This window comes from Manis pentadactyla, chromosome 1 (assembly GCF_030020395.1).
Source record: "Manis pentadactyla isolate mManPen7 chromosome 1, mManPen7.hap1, whole genome shotgun sequence".
Classification (NCBI taxonomy): Eukaryota; Metazoa; Chordata; class Mammalia; order Pholidota; family Manidae; genus Manis; species Manis pentadactyla.
The window spans coordinates 104,186,667-104,207,227 of record NC_080019.1 but is presented as its reverse complement, the minus strand read 5'-3'; the positions used below and the strand labels follow the sequence as shown (position 1 = coordinate 104,207,227).

General features: G+C 34.9%; 1 protein-coding gene across 4 annotated transcripts in view; it reads right to left on the bottom strand.

Annotated features, from left to right (window-relative positions):
• Nucleotides 1-593: 593 nt before the first annotated feature.
• The window catches only part of ECT2 (epithelial cell transforming 2), a 62,848-nt gene continuing 42,880 nt past the window's right edge, over nucleotides 594-20,561 (bottom strand). For 3 of the 4 annotated variants that reach the window (XM_036930916.2, XM_036930918.2, XM_036930921.2), the window contains 3 exons: nucleotides 6,432-6,539; nucleotides 5,277-5,423; nucleotides 595-2,243 (listed from right to left, as the gene is read on the bottom strand). In XM_036930916.2, the coding sequence (XP_036786811.2) occupies nucleotides 2,154-2,243; nucleotides 5,277-5,423; nucleotides 6,432-6,539 (345 nt within the window). In that variant the 3' untranslated portion in view covers nucleotides 595-2,153. Of the gene's footprint in view, nucleotides 2,244-5,276; nucleotides 5,424-6,431; nucleotides 6,540-20,561 lie in introns of all 4 variants that reach the window. The other variant, XM_036930917.2, reaches the window with a different exon arrangement.

Here is a 20,561-nt window from a genome sequence, read left to right as displayed (position 1 = left end):
TTAGAAATCTTTCTTTTCTTGGGCAAACTTTGGCTATTCTTTGCCTAGTTCTCCAGATTTTCAAATTAGCTATGGAGTTAAACATTTTCTTATGTTTCTTTCATATGTGATTATTTTTTTATGGCTCTATATTCAATACATCATGACTAAGTATAATTTACCCACAAATACAGAGAGTGGGTTAACATTAGAAAATGTTTTAATATAATCCACCAGATTAATGATTAATAAAAAATTTTCTCAATAAAGGTTTATATTTAATATTTATACACAGAAACCATCTTAACAGATGAAGAATACATGCAAACTATCTTCAGTTGATAATTGGGTTATACTAAAAATATTAGAAACTAGAGCAGGTATAGTTAATGATAAAAACTAGAAGCATTCCCTTTGAAGTTAATTAAAATTAGTTAACTACTATATATTACCAGTGCACATCCAATACATTTCCAATTTATGCTTTACGTCATTGCTTCTTCCTGGAAAACCCACACTTTTGGAAGGAATTATAGCTTCATGCCCAATAAGATGATAAAGACTGCATATTTTTTGCCAGAAAAATGCGTGTATGCACATAAATAAAATTTTATATAAACTATCACAGGGTTCACTACCTCCATTCTGCAAAGTAGATTACAAATTAAAAATTCCTATCCTACAAAGAAACCAATATACATACTGCCCAAAATTATTAATGGAAGAAGGAATATGGGAGCTATCTGGGAAACCATTCTCAATTTTGGCTTCATTATGGTGCTGTGTTGAGGAATAAGCAAATAAATATTGTAAATAAATAAATAAATACACAATATTGTACACAAATACACAACAGAGCAGATGTTCTGGAAGGCATTCATACTAGCCTATGAAAATTTGTCTGAAGAAATTGCTTAAAACATGAAACATTATACTCAGGTTTTAAGTGTTTATTTACAAAGTGTTTAAAACTGCTTTTAAAATATATCAATAAGAGGTCATTTACTATTCAAAAGTAGCATATATGTGGCACAGAAAAAATCTGCACTGTCAGTTGAAATGTTAAAGTGGATAACTGAAAATTGTTAAACATTTGCAGTACTCCCTAAACAGGTAGGAAATAAAATACATTTAACTTATAAGAACTTGACTATTTTGTACTACTATGAAGAAAAAATTATTGTGAAAGGAAATATCAAGGTTTGAAAAATATTTCACAACAGCAGACAAATGTATTTCAAATTTACATTTAATTTTGAGACCACAATAAAAAGTTGACCATACACATATCAATGTATTTTACAGCAGATTAGTAAAACTGATACCAACTTTAGAATTATTTCATAAAGAGTATAAACAATCTTTACAACAATTTCCCTATTGTCTTATCCTTCAAAATGAAATTCATACACTAACAAACTAAACCAAGATTTGCTAGTGGCTAAAATACCATAAATAAACTGTCTTTGAAATAGCTACAAGTATTTACCAATATCATGTTCATGCAAAATATACATGTATTTTTTAATGTTTTTGTCCTTATCTCAATTTGCAAAAGTATTTTGTGACATTTTCTTTTAACTTTTATTCTTGTTAATAAGGGCAATCTTTTTACATCCACACGCTAGGTCTTTAAAACGTTTGAGAATAAAATAAACAGCAAAAGGAGCAGTTAAACAACTACTTCAAACAGCACATGTGAAACAAGACCCCATTACTTAATCAGAAATCAGTGCAAGTTTTTGTCCGGTAAGTACTATGATATCACTTAATATCTGCACAAATTGAGACACACAAATAAGTGTTTCCAAAAATTCATTAATGGACAATATACAAAGATTTTCACAGCAGTGTTTGGCATCCACTAATAAAACTTATTTACTGTATCATGTTGCATATTTGCTGGAATCATGGAAACTTAAATTATTGGCCTACAAATGAAGGGTTCAAGCAAAGAAAAAAATTTCATCAAAATCAATATTTTTCTACATGAATAACTTGAAAACATAAGATGTTAACCTTACCCTTCCCAGAAGAAAATCAAATGGCATAGTTTAGTGTTACCTATCTTCTTTCCAGGCTTGACCAAGTGCTAGTGACAAGTACCATTTAAGTCAGCTTCTTTTAGTATGAGGTGCTTATAAATTTCTATAAATTAAGATTTTGTTAGAGCTTCATATCAGATGAGTTGTAGATCTACTTAACGTATGACTTCTCCTTTCAAAGAAGGAAGGAAGGCTGATGAGGGACGGAGATGGGATACCCTGTTAAGATAAGACAAGTATTTCATGTTTAAAATTTTTATTTTAAAAAATTATACAGTTTAGCTTCATGTATATCATTATTATAATTTACAAATGACCACAATTAGTTAAAAGATATCTGATGATTTTAAACACTATAAATAAATAAAAGAATTTAAAATTGGGGAGGGGAAGTGGGGAGAAACTATAAGTAAAACTATTTTAATATTCTAGAAACAAAAAACAAATGGTTAGTTTAGTTAACTATATATTAATTCAATTGGAATAGATATCAGCTGAGGGCCAGTAGTGGTACTTAACCTCTTTGTGAAATATTAATGATCCAGTGTTTCTGGGTTACTAAAAAAGTTATAAATAAGCAAACAAGTTTTTGAGGTAAAAAAAAAAACACTAGTGGTTTCTTCTCAACTTAATCATAAAGCAGAATTAAGAGAAATGAAATTACTTCATGGGAAATGATTCTCTAAAATTAAGTCAGATACTCCCAAGGAGTTTTTGTATTATGTGTGCAATCCATATATATGTGTATGTAAAATCTTGCCCCATATGAAAACTGAGCAAAACAGCAGTGGTTCTGGTAATAGAGATGAGTAAGTTACTAAACTGTATGAACTTAGTGTCTCAGATGTCAAAGTTATATATCATCAGATTTAACAGTAACAAAAAAATATGCACAAGAATACCAAAAATGCAATAGTGGGTAAAAATCAAAATGAATTATAAAGAAAGCTCCTGTTTTATTTTAACATATATGAATAGCTAACTGTAACTAAATTTGGAGACAACAGGTTAGCTAGCTGTAAGTTCTCATCAACAAGGTAAATGAAGTGTTTAAAGAGGTTGGTAAAGTATCACCACTCATACAATGAGATGATTTAAGTAGATAGTTAAAAGTTTACATTTTTGTCAGGTGGATCTTTTATGATCTGTCATATTACTAAAATCATAAATTTTATATAAATGCCAGAGGTCTAAGATTAAGAATCAGATTTAGAATATAAATCCACTTTACATGACAATTACTATTCTTTAAAAAGATCATTTTCATAAATAAAATTTCTAACAGGACTGATTCTTCTGGGCTTAAGAGTAGATTACCTTGCAACAGTATTTTTGTGTGCCAATATGCAAAGGAAGTCTATTAAGCCTAAGTTGTTGTGAATTCAAAACAGTTATAAAGTTGCAAATTCAAAAGAACCCACCCACCTAATAAGTGATTCAGTGGAGAAAGAATACTTTTTTTTCACAAACACAAATTTCAAACAGCTATTAAGCTCACATTAAACTTCACGAAGCTTGTTTTCATTACTGGTTGGCATTATCTCCTAATTCTTCAGAAATGTCAAAGATGACTTGGACAGAACTCTTTTTGAAATTTGAAAAATCAGTATTTCCTTCTAGTACCTCTGAAAAACTAGCTCGTGAGGTAGAATGGCGTATAGATCGAAACCAGGAGTTTTGAGAGCGCCCACCTGTAGAGTTTGAGCGCTGAACATAAACATGCTTAGTAAATCCCATTATATTGCTTGTGGAAACAGAATGAGCAATCTGTTAGAACAGAAATAAGCAATTGAGATGAGGACATGAATGTCGTATATTTTAGGTACTTATTTATATTGTCTGCATAAGTGAAAAAACCATAAATAATATAAATTTTCTAAAAATTTTCTAAAAAATCCAATTACCTCCGTTTGAAAAGGAATGATGTTTATAAGTTATTATAGATGTAGGCAATAAACAAGGGATAGTACTTTAGACTTCAAAAAGTTTATAATCTGACTTTAATAAATGAATGCTAACTATATAAGTCAATTTTGACTCATCTTTCATTGATCAAATTTCTTTGCATATATTTATATCATCAACTAAGTATACCTTCTTTTTCACAGGAAGGTTAACCATAATAAAAAATCTGTATAAAAATATTCATACATTGAAGCTGTAATTCTTAGATGTATTAACTACTTAACTAGTTTTTTAAAAATACCAGTTTGTTGATATTATGTACCTTGTCTGTAAAAATTCTGTATAATAAAAGGTAACCACTTATTAAATACTAGAGTTTCACTATGTGCCAGGTACTATTCAAAATTCTTTGCATATATTATTAACTTATTTAATCCTTAAAACTACTTTAGATTCACTTTACTGATAGTGAAATTGAAACAGATCCTTAATAACTTGCCAAATCATACAGCTAATAAATAGCACAGCCAGGATTTGAACATGTGAGTTCCACAGTTCATGCTTAACCACTTAACCATTAACCACTATTCAAACTCCCTCTCAGTATATAATCACATCATAAATGTGTGTGTGCATGTGTACTTAATCCTTACAATAACACTACAGGGTAAGTACTATTAAACTTTTTTATCTGCAAAAATAAAGATAAAAGAATATGAAACTTGCAGAAGGACATACAACTAAGTAGTGGCAGTCCCTTGCTTTTCTTAACCTTACTAGTAGGTTGGATTAATGATAATATTACAAAGAACAGACTCATAAACTTAGTGACAGTAATAAATGTTAGAAAATTCCCTAAGATTAATTAAATGTCTAATAATTCTGACATTATTAGCAATTTGGACTATTCTGTTAACATTTTAAAATGTACAAGTGGACTTAGAACCCATAGCATCCTTTGAAGTTCATAGCTTCAGAGATTATATTCTACTCTCATCACAGAAATAGTAAAGGGAATAAAACTCAGTCCCTGCTATATTACAGGAGCCAATCAGTATAAACAGAACCATCATTATTTACATTAGATAAAGTGATAGGCCAGATTGAAATGTTTCTTTTCTTAGCGATTTTCAAACATATCTCAATCCCAATAAAATTTTATATCAAATAAACTACACGTTAAGTATGTCTCTCGTTCATTAAGTTTTCTCAGTGACCTTTATCCAATTAAAGAGGTTAGAAGTTTAGAGATACATAAAAGAAAAAGATAGTATGATTTCTCTTTAAAAAGTTAACAACTTCCTTATCAACTCCATAAAAGTCATTTGGTCCATTAAAGTCACTTACTGCTAATGATGATGCACTAGAGAGACGACTCATTCTGTGCTTGTCATTGCTGGGAGGACTTCTTCCCTCCACTGAGCTCTGGGCTGTCAGAAGAGCCCTTCGAAGAGCTCTTTTTGGAGTTTTGGAGAAAGAGAATGCTCGTGTGACCTAGAGTTAAAAAGAGTCACGACTGATGAAGCGTAGATAAATCTAATATAACTGATAAGAACTGCATATAAACAAAGCCAAGTACACATAAGAAGTTTTTCTACAAAATAATATATGGCAGAATTAGAAAAATCTCTTTGACGAGGCAGAGAAAAATGTAGTACATTGTAGACTATTCCATCTTACACTCATAGAGCAATACAACACAGTCCAATGGGAGAAAGAAAATGGGAGGAAAAACCTAGCCAGGGAGAGAAGAAACTTGGATTTTTATCTGATTCTGCTAAAATTTAGCTGTGGGATCTTTCATTCAAACCACTTGAACTTCAATTTCTTTACTGAAAAAGTGGAAGAGTTCATTTGAATCATCATTTAAACATTTTTATCTATCCTGAACCATACATGTTATATGCTGGGAGGCACAAAGATGATTAAAGAAAGTACAAGGCCTCCCCTCAAAGGCAAAGCAAGCAACAACAAAAAAACTTGTAGACCCAGCAGTGGACTACAGCTGCAGGACTCTCCTGGAACACTGAAATACTAGTTCTTTTAAAAAGCCCTATTACAAACATTCTTAACATAGTTCTCAACAAATCTGATAAGGTAAGTAATCTTCATCATTAAAATACTGAAACATACTTATTATGGTCAGGAATAGATCCCAGGTCTCCTAAACCTGTCATGTACCCTTTGATGAAAAATATCTAAGATGATATTTAAGATGAATGTACACATATCTACAATCTTTATCTAAAACACCATCAGTATATTTCTACTTAAGTACAGCTCACAGAAGTCTCACTGTAACAAGAATAGAAGGGATAATAGGTTGTTATAATTTCTGTACTAAAGAATTCACTAATGAAAGCTATTATTCCTGTAGGCCATTTCCTCAAACCAAAAAACATATAGACCATCTTTACACTGGTGTTTATGCAACATCATTTTAATATACTCTGAAAAATACATTTTGGAGATACATTACATAAAAATTCCACTAAAACTCACCTTTTTTGAAGTCTTTTTAATTGCTCTAGATGCTCTACTCAGTGTACTGTCCATATCTTTTGTATTTACTTCAAAAGATTCTGGATTAGCAGTATAAATAAGATTCTCCTGTTGAAAGGAACACCTTTTAAAATTACTTTAAAATAAATAAATAAATATACAAATGTTTCTAAAATCAAATCTTTAAGCACTTATATACATTTGGGAGTGTGTGTGTGTGTGTGTGTGTGTGTGTGTATATACACATTCATATACATATTAATGAAGCTACTCAAGATGAGCTTATTAACATAATTTCTACTCTGAAATATACTAATTTAAGGATAGTGGAAAATAAGCATCTGGTAAATGAAAAATTCTATGCAAGGACCATGGACACCAAAGCAATTAGAAAAGAACTCAATTAAAAATCTCATTAGCAATTCTAAAAGCCATGTTAGAAATTTAGCAGACATAATACTTAAATATAAAGTCCAGTATCACAAGCACTTTCCTTACTTTCTCCTACTTTCCCCCCCTTTCTTCTTCTATTAACATTTAGGCAGATTCTAAATCGGGACTTCTGAATCTGTGACCAAGAGTTCCTAGAAGTGGCAATGGGTAGAAATAGGGAGGTATGCAAACTCCCTGAAATTATACGCAAAATTCTGTCTGTACATAAATAGAAAGTAAATTCTTCTGAGGAGAGGAATCATAGCTTTTCTTATATTCTGAAAGGAATTGGAGATTACATATAGGCCAAGAACCACTGACCAAAATTAACCTTAAATGAAAAAAACTAATCTCCATGTACATGCAAAATATTACTTACTTAAATTATGTTTGGACTTTCAGAAGAAACCAAGTTAGACAAAATGTTTTTGCATATTCCTATAACCAATTTTCACTTTAAATGTATAAATCTAGGCCATGAATTGGCACATTGCTTCACTAGCACTATAAGACTCTCCTCCAGCAATATCATTCTGTGGCTAGAGACACTTTTATACAAACTTATAAATGTTGGTTTCTCTGAAAATTTCCTCATCTGCAAAATGTAGAAAATATCTGGTATACCTAACCCATAGTAAACATAAAGCTAAAACAAGATAATACACAGTAGTCTTTTGAAATGAAATATTAACAGTTATGAACACATGGTATTAAATATTATATTCTATGATTACAAATGCTTGCTTTGACTCTTCACCACTGACATCCATATAGACAGCTAAAGTTATCCTATAAGCTAAATCTTCTTGGAACAACCTAATCTACCATGCAAGTTCTACACCCTGTCTTTCCACTTGATCCATTTGCTAGATGACAAATAGTTGCTTATTGAATCCCAGTCAGGTAACAGTACTTGTGGTCATCAGAATGTTTTAAAAATAATGTTACGGAGGCGGAGCCAAGATGGCGGCATGAGTAGAGCAGCGGAAATCTCCTCCCAAAACCACATATATCTATGAAAATATAACAAAGACAACTTTTCCTAGAATAGAGACCAGAGGACACAGGACAATATCCAGACCACATCCACACCTGCGAGAACCCAGTGCCTCGTAAAGGGGGTAAGATACAAGCCCCGGCCCTGGGGGACCCAAGCGCCCCTTCCCCCAGCTCCCGCCGGGAGAAGAATAGGCAGAGTGGGAGGGAGGAGCCCAGGACTGCTGAACACCCGCCCCAGCCATCCCGACCAGAGCACAGACACAGTGCGTGCGCGGGGGGCCCTGGATACTAGGGAAACAGTGCAGCAAGACTGGTGAGCGGGTACCGGAGGCCAGGCGCCGGAGGACATAAGAAAAGCAAGTGGCCATTTTTTTTTTTTTCTGTTGCGTTTTGGCGAGCGCTTTTTAGAAGTCTTAAAAAGATAGGAACCCCAATACTAGGGAAACAGGGCAGCAAGACCAGTGAGCAGATGCCTGAGGCTGGCGCCGGAGAGTAAAGAAAAATGAGTGGCCATTTTTTATTTTTTTAATTTTAAATTTTATTTATTTTTTTTGTGGTCGTTTTGTTTTGGCGGGTGCTTTTTGGAAGTCTTAAAGGGGCAGGGCGGGACACTTCATCCAGAGGTAGAGAATCCGGGGATCTCTGGGCCCCCTAATCCCCTGGGCTGCAGGGAGCTCGGAGGCCCCTTACGGAGATAAATAGCCTCCAGGCCGCTCCCCCTCCAACGGGAATCCACCATTTTGGAGCAGAAGCCTGAGCCAGGCCACGGCCACAGCAACAGTGGAGATTAACTCCATAGCAGCCGGGCAGGAAGCAGAAACCCTGTCTGCGCGCAGCTGCGCAGCACAAGCCACTAGAGGTCGCTGTTCTCCCAGGACAGGAGGGCCACAAAGCAACAAGAAGGGAAGTTCTTCCAGCCGTCACTCGTCCCAGCTCTGCAAACTATTCCTATCACCATGAAAAGGCAAAACTACAGGCAGACAAAGATCACAGAGACAACACCAGAGAAGGAGACAGACCTAACCAGTCTTCCTGAAAAAGAATTCAAAATAAGAATCATAAACATGCTGACAGAGATGCAGAGAAATACGCAAGAGATATGGGATGAAGTCCGGAAGGAGATCACAGATACCAGAAAGGAGATCGCAGAAATGAAACAGACTCTGGAAGGGTTTATAAGCAGAATGGATAGGATGCAAGAGGCCATTGATGGAATTGAAACCAGAGAACAGGAACGCATAGAAGCTGACATAGAGACAGATAAAAGGATCTACAGGAATGAAACAAAATATTAAGAGAACTGTGTGACCAATCCAAAAGGAACATTATCGGTATTATAGGGGTACCAGAAGAAGAAGAGAGAGGAAAAGGGATGGAGAGTATCTTGGAAGAAATAATTCCTGAAAACTTCCCCAAACTGGGGGAGGAAATAATCAAACAGACCACGGAAATACACAGAACCCCCAACAGAAAGGATCCAAGGAGGACAACACCAAGACACATAATAATTAAAATGGCAAAGATCAAGGACAAGGAAAGAGTTTTAAAGGCAGCTAGAGAGAAAAAGGTCACCTACAAAGGAAAACCCATCAGGCTAGCATCAGACTTCTCGACAGAAACCCTACAGGCCAGAAGAGAATGGCATGATATATTAAATGCAATGAAACAGAAGGGCCTTGAACCAAGGATACTGTATCCAGCACGACTATCATTCAAATATGATGGTGGGATTAAACAATTCCCAGACAAACAAAAGCTGAGGGAATTTGCTTCTCACAAACCACCTCTACAGGACATCTTACAGGGACTGCTCTAGATGGGAGCACTCCTAGAAAGAGCACAGCACAAAACACCCAACATATGAAGAATCGAGGAGGAGGAATAAGAAGGGAGAGAAGAAAAGAATCTCCAGACAGTGTATATAACAGCTCAATAAGCGAGCTAAGTTAGGCAGTAAGATACTAAAGAGGCTAACCTTGAACCTTTGGTAACCACGAATTTAAAGCCTGCAATGGCAATAAGTACATATCTTCCAATAGTCACCCTAAATGTTAATGGACTGAATGCACCAATCAAAAGACACAGAGTAATAGAATGGATAAAAAAGCAAGACCCATCTATATGCTGCTTACAAGAAACTCACCTCAAACCCAAAGACATGTACAGACTAAAAGTCAAGGGATGGAAAAACATATTTCAGGCAAACAACAGTGAGAAGAAAGCAGGGGTTGCAGTACTAATATCAGACAAAATAGACTTCAAAATAAAGAAAGTAACAAGAGATAAAGAAGGACACTACATAATGATAAAGGGCTCAGTCCAACAAGAGGATATAACCATTCTAAATATATACGCACCCAACACAGGAGCACCAGCATATGTGAAACAAATACTAACAGAACAAAAGGGGGAAATAGACTGCAATGCAATCATTCTAGGAGACTTCAACATACCACTCACCCCAAAGGATAGGTCCACTGGGCAGAAAATAAGTAAGGACACGGAAGCACTGAACAACACAGTAGAGCAGATGGACCTAATAGACATCTATAGAACTCTACATCCAAAAGTAACAGAATATACATTCTTCTCAAGTGCACAGGGAACATTCTCCAGAATAGACCACATACTAGGCCACAAAAAGAACCTCAGTAAATTCCAAAAGATTGAAATCCTACCAACCAACTTTTCAGACCACAAAGGCATAAAACTAGAAATAAATTGTACAAAGAAAGCAAAAAGGCTCACAAACACATGGAGGCTTAACAACACGCTCCTAAATAATCAATGGATCAATGACCAAATCAAAATGGAGATCAAGCAATATATGGAAACAAATAACAACAACACTAAGCCCCAACTTCTGTGGGACACAGCAAAAGCAGTCTTAAGAGGAAAGTATATAGCAATCCAAGCATATTTAAAAAACGAAGAACAATCCCAAATGAATGATCTAATGGCACAATCATTGAAATTGGAAAAAGAAGAACAAATGAGGCCTAAGGTCAGCAGAAGCAGGGACATAATAAAGATCAGAGAAGAAATAAATAAAATTGAAAAGAATGAAACAATAGCAAAAATCAATGAAACCAAGACTGGTTCTTCGAGAAAATAAATAAAATAGATAAGACTCTAGCCAGACTTATTAAGAGGAAAAGAGAGTCAACACACATCAACAGAATCAGAAACGGGAAAGGAAAAATCACGACGGACCCCATAGAAATACAAAGAATTATTAGAGAATACTATGAAAACCTATATGCTAACAAGCTGGGAAACCTAGGAGAAATGGACAACTTCCTAGAAAAATACAACCTTCCAAGACTGACCCAGAAAGAAACAGAAAATCTAAACAGACCAATTACCAGCAACGAAATTGAAGCGGTAATCAAAAAACTACCAAAGAACAAAACCCCCGGGCCAGATGGATTTACCTCGGAATTTTATCAGACATACAGGGAAGACATAATACCCATTCTCCTTAAAGTTTTCCAAAAAATAGAGGAGGAGGGAATACTCCCAAACTCATTCTATGAAGCTAACATCACCCTAATACCAAAACCAGGAAAAGACCCCACCAAAAAAAAAAACTACAGACCAATATCCCTGATGAACGCAGATGCAAAAATACTCAACAAAATATTAGCAAACCGAATTCAAAAATACATCAAAAGGATCATACACCATGACCAAGTGGGATTCATCCCAGGGATGCAAGGACGTTACAACATTCGAAAGTCCATCAACATCATCCACCACATCAACAAAAAGAAAGACAAAAACCACATGATCATCTCCATAGATGCTGAAAAAGCAGTTGACAAAGTTCAACATCCATTCATGATAAAAACTCTCAGCAAAATGGGAATAGAGGGCAAGTACCTCAACATAATAAAGGCCATGTATGATAAACCCACAGCCAACATTATACTTAACAGCGAGAAGCTGAAAGCATTTCCTCTGAGATCGGGAACTAGACAGGGATGCCCACTCTCCCCACTGTTATTTAACATAGTACTGGAGGTCCCAGCCACGGCAATTAGACAAAACAAAGAAATACAAGGAATCCAGATTGGTAAAGAAGAAATTAAACTGTCACTATTTGCAGACGACATGATACTGTACATAAAAAACCCTAAAGACTCCACCCCAAAACTACTAGAACTGATATCAGAATACAGCAAAGTTGCAGGATACAAAATCAACACACAGAAATCAGTGGCTTTCCTATACACTAACAATGAACCAACAGAAAGAGAAATCAGGAAAACAACTCCATTCACAATTGCATCAAAGAAAATAAAATACCTAGGAATAAACCTAACCAAAGAAGTGAAAGACTTATACTCTGAAAACTACAAGTCACTCTTAAGAGAAATTAAAGGGGACACTAACAGATGGAAACTCATCCCATGCTCGTGGCTAGGAAGAATTAATATCGTCAAAATGGCCATCCTGCCCAAAGCAATATACAGATTTGATGCAATCCCTATGAAACTACCAGCAACATTCTTCAATGAACTGGAACAAATAATTCAAAAATTCATATGGAAACTCCAAAGACCCTGAATAGCCAAAGCCATCGTGATAAAGAAGAATAAAGTAGGGGGGATCTCACTCCCCAACTTCAAGCTCTACTATAAAGCCATAGTAATCAAGACAATTTGGTACTGGCACAAGAACAGAGCCACAAACCAATGGAACAGACTAGACAATCCAGACATTAACCCAGACATATATGGTCAATTAATATTTGATAAAGGAGCCATGGACATACAATGGCGAAATGACAGTCTCTTCAACAGATGGTGCTGGCAAAACTGGACAGCTACATGTAGGAGAATGAAACCGGACCTTTGTCTAACCCCATATACAAAAGTAAACTCAAAATGGATCAAAGACCTGAATGTAAGTCATGAAACCATTAAACTCTTGGAAGAAAACATAGGCAAAGACCTCTTAGACATAAACATGAGTGACCTCTTCTTGAACATATCTCCCCGGGCAAGGAAAACAACAGCAAAAACGAACAAGTGGGACTATATCAAGCTGAGAAGCTTCTGTACAGCAAAAGACACCATCAATAGAACAAAAAGGAACCCTACAGTATGGGAGAATATATTTGAAAAATGACACACCCAATAAAGCCTTGATGTCCAGAATATATAAAGAGCTCACACGCCTCAACAAACAAAAAACAAATAACCCAATTAAAAAATGGGCAGAGGAACTGAACAGACAGTTCTCCAAAAAAGAAATACAGATGGCCAACAGACACATGAAAAGATGCTCCACATCGCTAATTATCAGAGAAATGCAAATTAAAACCACAATGAGGTATCACCTCACACCAGTAAGGATGGCTGCCATCCAAAAGACAAACAACAACAAATGTTGGCGAGGCTGTGGAGAAAGGGGAACCCTCCTACACTGCTGGTGGGAATGTAAATTAGTTCAACCATTGTGGAAAGCAGAATGGAGGTACATCAAAATGCTCAAAACAGACATACCATTTGACCCAGGAATTGCACTCCTAGGAATTTACCCTAAGAATGCAGCAATCAAGTATGAGAAAGACCAATGCACCCCTATGTTTATCGCAGCACTATTTACAATAGCTAAGAATTGGAAGCAACCTAAATGTCCATCGATAGATGAATGGATAAAGAAGATGTGGTACATATACACAATGGAATACTACTCAGCCATAAGAAAAGGGCAAATCCTACCATTTGCAGCAACATGGATGGAGCTGGAGGGCATTATGCTCAGTGAAACAAGCCAAGCGGAGAAAGAGAAATACCAAATGATTTCACTCATCTGTGGAATATAAGAACAAAGGAAAAACTGAAGGAACAAAACAGCAGCAGAATCACAGAACTCAAGAATGGACTAACAGGTACCAAAGGGAAAGGGAATTGGGAGGATGCGTGGGTAGGGAGGGATAAGGGGGTGGAGAAGAAGGGGGTATTAAGATTAGCATGCATGGGTGGGTGGGAGAAAGGGGAGGGCTGTACAACACAGAGAAGGCAGGTAGTGATTCTACAACATTTGCTATGCTGATGGACAGTGACTGCAAAGGGATTTATAGGGGGGACCTGGTATAGGGGAGAGCCTAGTAAACATAATATTCATCATGTAAGTGTAGATTAATGATACAAAAAAAAAAAGGCAGTTCCTGTGTGAAGACCTCCAATGAGTCCTACACAAGGGTATAAAGGGCATATAAAAGAGTAGGCAAAGGGTCTGTCTGTGTTTATACAGAGGATCAAAGCCTAATTGGGCTACCCCGAAAATGAACTAATTTACGATATGAAAAAGAACTTCCAACATCAGCACTCTAGGGAAGACTCATGCCAGAAGATGATACTCAAAAAACCCCAACAAAGATCCACGCACTGCTACAGCTGTAGATGCACTCGTCCCACCAGTTCCTGGACTTGCCATGGGAATGAAGAAGGAGGTATCTATGCTGGCCTTTGCATACAGTAAAACAACAAATTTGACTGGATCTATATTGTTGGAACTCAAACAAGAATTAGGAGAAATGCAAACTGTTAAAAGAACATATGGGATGTGAACAGTCCCCAGGAATGGGTTGTTCTAATTTGTCTGATTTCTCTCAGACTGTTCAAGATCAGTTGGATAATATCCACCATATCATAAATAAGTTTTCACAAATGCCTAAGGTGCCTAACTGGTTTTCTTGGTTTCACTGGAGATGGCTGGTAATTACAGGTATGCTTATGTTACGTAACTATACTCCTATTATGTTAATGTGTGTGCACAATTTAATTAGTAGTTTAAAACCTATACATGCTGAAGTTACTCTACAAGAAGATATGTCAAAGAAATCATCAATCTTCCCATGTTTTCTTCCGCCTGCTACTTCTATAGCTTTTCTTCTTCCTTCCTAACTACAACCCTTAAATAGAATTCGTGCCTCATATCAAATTTACCGAGTATCATAATTCTTCCAAGTGGTAAAGATACCTCAAGACAAATGCTGGGCATAGAAGCCACAGGGCATAAATATGCAAAGAAGTAAAAAGCTAACCTTTTCAAACAATAAGGCTTCTCTCTCACTTACCAACTTTACATTTCCCTGTATGGCCCCGGAAGATGACTGGTTAGCCAGAGACGGGTAAGATTCCTCAAGGGAGGAACAACCTAAGACAGGCACAGTCGCAGGGGGGCCATCAGGTGAGAAATTGGGGATCAACAGAGGTGAGGCTTAGAACCTCAGCCCCCCCTGTTCTGAGAGAAATCTTATGCATACGTGGATGTTTTATTGCCCTTGTCTAGCTTGGATTAACACATAGTCTACAGGCACACACCTGATCATCTACATTTGCTCTCTTACAACACTAAACTATGTTTTCTACCTTTATCTTGTATCTACCTACCACTTCAGCATTTTATTAAAAATAATAATAATAAAGAGAGAAATGTGGTAGCCACATATAAATCTAGTATAAAAATCAAGTGAGTATTCATATTTGAACTGACTGTTTATAGTTCATAATGCATGAGCAAAACCAAAAGTTTCTGTGATGACTGCCCTTGTGCTGTTCACCATGTACCTTCTTCACTATGTAAGAATTTGTTCTCCATGTAGGAACTTGTTCGTTATGCTTCAGAACATTGGAGACTGACGAAAATTAGGCTTGGGGTGGATTAATGATTGTGAATTGAGCATTGACTCCCCTATACAGAATTTTATTGTTGCTAACAACCATTTGATCAATAAATATGAGAGATGCCCTCACAACAACAACAAAAAAAGTACACACTTCCAATTGTAAAATAAATAAGTAACCGGGATGTAATGTATACCATAAGGAATATAGTCAAAATATTGTAACAACTTGGTATGGTGATAGCTGGTACCTAGAATTATCATGTATATAAATGTTGAATCACTGTGTTGTACACCTGAAACTAATGTAATGTAATACTGTGTTTCAACTCCCCTTCAATCAATCAATCAATAAAATAATGTTACAATTTTTTTCTGAGTTAAAAAAAAATCATACCTATTATAAAAAATGAGAAAGAAAATTTTTAAATAATAAAAAAAAAAATCACCCACAACCCATACTAAGCACTTACTATTGACATTTTGGTATATTTCTTACAGATATTTTTCTACAGGAATAAAATTTTTAAACAAAATTGGAGTCATACTGTTCAGCTTTGTTATCTTTGGCTTTTCAATTAGCTGTATATACTATGGATATTTTTTTTTCACGTCATTAAAAATTCAAAGGAATTACTTTTAATGAACAGCTAATGAAGTCTCTTCTGATAATACTAGAATTTTATCATTCTTCTGTTTTTTAACATGAAGTGCTCCTACTTTCTTGTTAAGAAACAAACTATTAAAATAGAATCAAAAAGAATAAAATAATACTTAGCAATAAATTTGACCAAGGAGATTAAAGAGTTATACACTGTAAACTATAAAATGTTGCTGAGAAGGAAAAAGGAAGACACAGATAAATGAAAAAAACATCCTGTGCTCATGAACTGGAAGATTTACTATTGTTAAGATGTCAATACTACCCAAAACAATCTACAGATTCAATGAAATCTCTACCAAAATCCATGTGGTTTTTTTTTGGCAGGAAAAGTTCATTCTAAAATGCATATAGAAATCCAGTGGATCCCAAATACCCAAAACAATCTTGAAAAAGAAAAACAAAGTTGGAAGCCTCAAACTTCCTGATTTCAAAACTTGATGCAAAGCTAATGTAATCAAAACAACAGTATTGGCATAAAGGAACAGAACAGAATGGAATGGAATGAATGGAATAGAATAAAGAACCTATTCAACAGGAGAACAGTCTTTTCAACAAATGGTGCTGAAAAAACTAGATAGCCACAAACAAAAGAATGAAGTTGGACCTTTACCTTATTATACCATACCCAAAAATTCACTCAAATGGACCAAAGATATAACTAAAAGAACTAAAACTTTTCAAAGTCCTAGAAACACGGCAAAAAAATAGAGCTATTTTGGATATGACACCAAAGGCAGAGGCAAGAAAAGAAAACAGACAAACTGGACTTCATGAAAGTTAAAAAATGATGTGCAAAAGACACTACCAACAGAGTAATAAGGCAACCTACAGAAAAGGAGAAAATGTTTGCAAATCATAAATTTGATAAGGAATTAATATCCAGAATATATAGAGAATTCCTAAAACTCAGTATCAAAAAACAACCAACTAGATTCAATCTAACTATTAACTTATATGGATATAAGATAGGGATATACATCTCATTTTCTCTCAGTAGTTAACTATTTAAGCACTATATGTTAAAAATCTTATTAAATTGTTAAGGTTCTACATTTATCATACAGGGAAGTTTTCTTTCAAGTTCATCTATCCTTTCCATTGATTAATCTATAAATTTTTGAATCAGTGTGATACTGTTCTGATCATTGCAAATTTTAAAACACAATTTAATATCTCATAAAGGAAGTACTATTTTCTAAATTTTCTTATTGCTGCTTTTTCTTTAAAAATCATCTTTGGAATCATTTTGTCAAAACCAGAAATTTCCTATAGGATTTTTAAGGACTGCAGTCAATAGACATCTTTATGCTATAGCATTCTCCTTCAGGAACATCAGTCTCTGTAGTGCAGTTTTCTTAAAATAGTCTTCATTTGTTACTTATAAACTATTTCTAGATTTATACTAAAATCTCCTAAGTTCATACCAAATTTTATTGGAAAGAAGGGCTTCATTTCCTATACTTTCTAGCTGGTTACTGGTAGCATAGAGGAAAATTTGGTATGTATATATTTATATTTTATTTGACTACTTAACTAAACTCTAAGTTCTAATAATTTTCAATTGGTTCTCAACTTTCTAGACAATCATATTTGCAAAGTAACTCTGAATAGTTAACATCTCTTGCTAATCCATGAGAAACAGTAGTCAGGACTGACTCAAGCTCTGCTTATCCTGTCTTCTGCATCCCCATTCAAATAAACCTGCAAGTTTCCACATCATTAAGATTTCCCACTTCTCATAGTAGAGGCATCACATTTCCTACATTGTTGTACATACGGCACCATAAACCAAGCACAGGTGTAACTTTAGTTTTATTAACTTCATTTTGTTTTCATTTCATTTAATTTTCAATTTAACTTCATTTGATTTCATTTCAATTTGGATTTCATTCAATCAACAAATATACACTGAAAACCTACTATTTGATACAAGTTTTTTGTGTTCCTAGATATAAGGGCAAATTCAGAAAAAAAGATGTTTTGATACAAATATGTTTTCCTTCATTACATAAAGATGAAGTGTTTCCTTTAGCTCTCTACATAGAGGAACATAAATAGGGCAAATCACACACAAAAATTGCAAAGTAGGGTAAACTTATTTTCAGTATTCCTACACTGTTTTCTATTGCTCTTCTTATTAATTCCCATTCCCTCTTGAAATAAAAAACCTTTCTTTCTAATCTATTCCTCTAAATTCCTAAAATAAAATAAAAATGAAATTTATACCACAGAGAAAACTCATTTTTAACAATATACTAATATAATTCTGAAAACATTTTATGACTTATTCAAAGAATCTGAAGCATTAAAGATGACTGGGAGGGGAAGAATTTCTTCAATCAGCCTCAAATTCATGTGTACCTAAAACTAGTTTTAAAGACAATCTGCTAAGTTTAAGATTAGAAATTAGTAATCAATTTCTCACACTGAGACATGTGATATTAATTTCAGGAGAAACTGAGCTTCAGGTGCAGATTTTAGAGGCCTAATTCATGGATGTTAATTCACAATTTTCTAGCATTTCTGACATTGTAAGTCAGTAAGTCCACCTACATAGTGAGTTATCAGGCACTGCTTTCCCTAAGCTCTCCTCTCCCACTAGTCCTCACATTCACAGATACAAAAGAAAAAAATACCTAGTGTCATTGTGTCCCCTCCGCTATGCTGTGCATCAATCATTTCCTTAAACTCTGTAATCATGTTTATTTATAACTTAGATCTTCTGATAGTAAAGTAGTGCAAATAAGACATTTATACTTATTATGACTATAACCAGAAGAACAATTATACTTTTTTTTTTAAGAGGTGGGGAGCTACCTTTCCAGGTGAGGTAGATCACTGCAGACTTTGTGCAGTCTGCAGTGCTAGGCCATGCCTTTTTTTTAATGGTATCATTAATACACAATCACATGAGCAACATTGTGGTTACTAGATTCCCCCCATAATCAAGTCCTCCCCCACATACTCCATTATATTCACTGTCCATCAGCATAGTGAGATGCTATAAAATCACTACTTGTCTTCTCTGTACTATACTGCCTTCCCTGTGCCCCCTCTCTTCATTATGTGTGCTAATCATAATGCCCCTTAATCACCTTATCCCTCCCTTCCCACCCACCCTCCCCAGTCCCTTTCCCTTTGGTAACTGTTAGTCCATTCTTGGGTTCTGTGAGTCGCTGCTCTTTCGTTCCTTCAGTTTTTTTCTTTGTTCTTATACTCCACATATGAGTGAAATCATTTGGTGCTTGTCTTTCTCCACCTGGCTTATTTCACTGAGCATAATATCCTCCAGCTCCATTTGTGTTGTTGTAAATGGTAGGATTTGTTTCCTTCTTATGGCTGAATAGTACACCACTGTGTATATGTGCCATAGCTTCTTTATCCATTCATCTACTGATGGACACTTAGGTTGCTTCCATTTCTGCTATTGTTAATAGTGCTGCTATATAAACATAGGGGTGCATATGTCTTTTTGAATTTGAAAACTTGTTTTCTTTGGGTAAATTCCTAGGAGTGGAATTCCTGGGTCAAATGGTATTTCAATTTTTAGTTTTTTGAGGAACTTCCATACTGCTTGTGACAATGGTTGAACTAATTTACATTCTCACCAACACTGTAGGAGGGTTCCCCTTTCTCCGCATCCTCATCAGCATTTGCTGTTCCTAGTTTTTTCAATGTTGGCCATCCTAACTGGTGTAAGGTGATATCCCATTGTGGTTTTAACTGAGCAATTATACTTTTAAATATAAATCATATTAATTCTATTATAAACATCATTGGCTCAGAAGTACAAACTCTTTTCACATTATGTTCTATCTTCAGTCTATTTCTCATATAGTTAGAAATTCAAGTAACAAGTTTAAAAACTAAGAATGAATATTGCTATTCAAAGTAGTCAGTGGTAATCTGACCAAGATGTAGGAAGAGCTCTATTTTTTTTAAATATAAAAGAATTAGTGGTAAAAGAACTGAACTGTTGCATAGGGCACTTAATTTTTTAGTTCTAACCTATTCAAATTCAAGGGAGGAGAGTGGCAAACATTGCTTAAATTTATTTGTTAATAAAATTATATTTTTATTTTATTGTAGAGGTAGGAAATGTGCAATGGTTTCAACATCATCTATTGACATTAAGCAATATATGAACCTTAAGAGTATGGACCATACAGTTCAAGGGTACAGGTTGGTAATCTTTAAATTCTCAAGTATCAGAACACAGGGTATCATATCCATGGGGAGAAAAACTATCAGTAGAGTTTAACAAAGGATAAGGAAAACTGGATTCTAATGTTAGCTTTAGGCTTTTGGCCTTGGTTTTATGTGTAAAATAATGAGATTAGATTAAATTAACCTGAAAATCTTTATTCTCAAATCATTTACAAATCAGCATGATGAA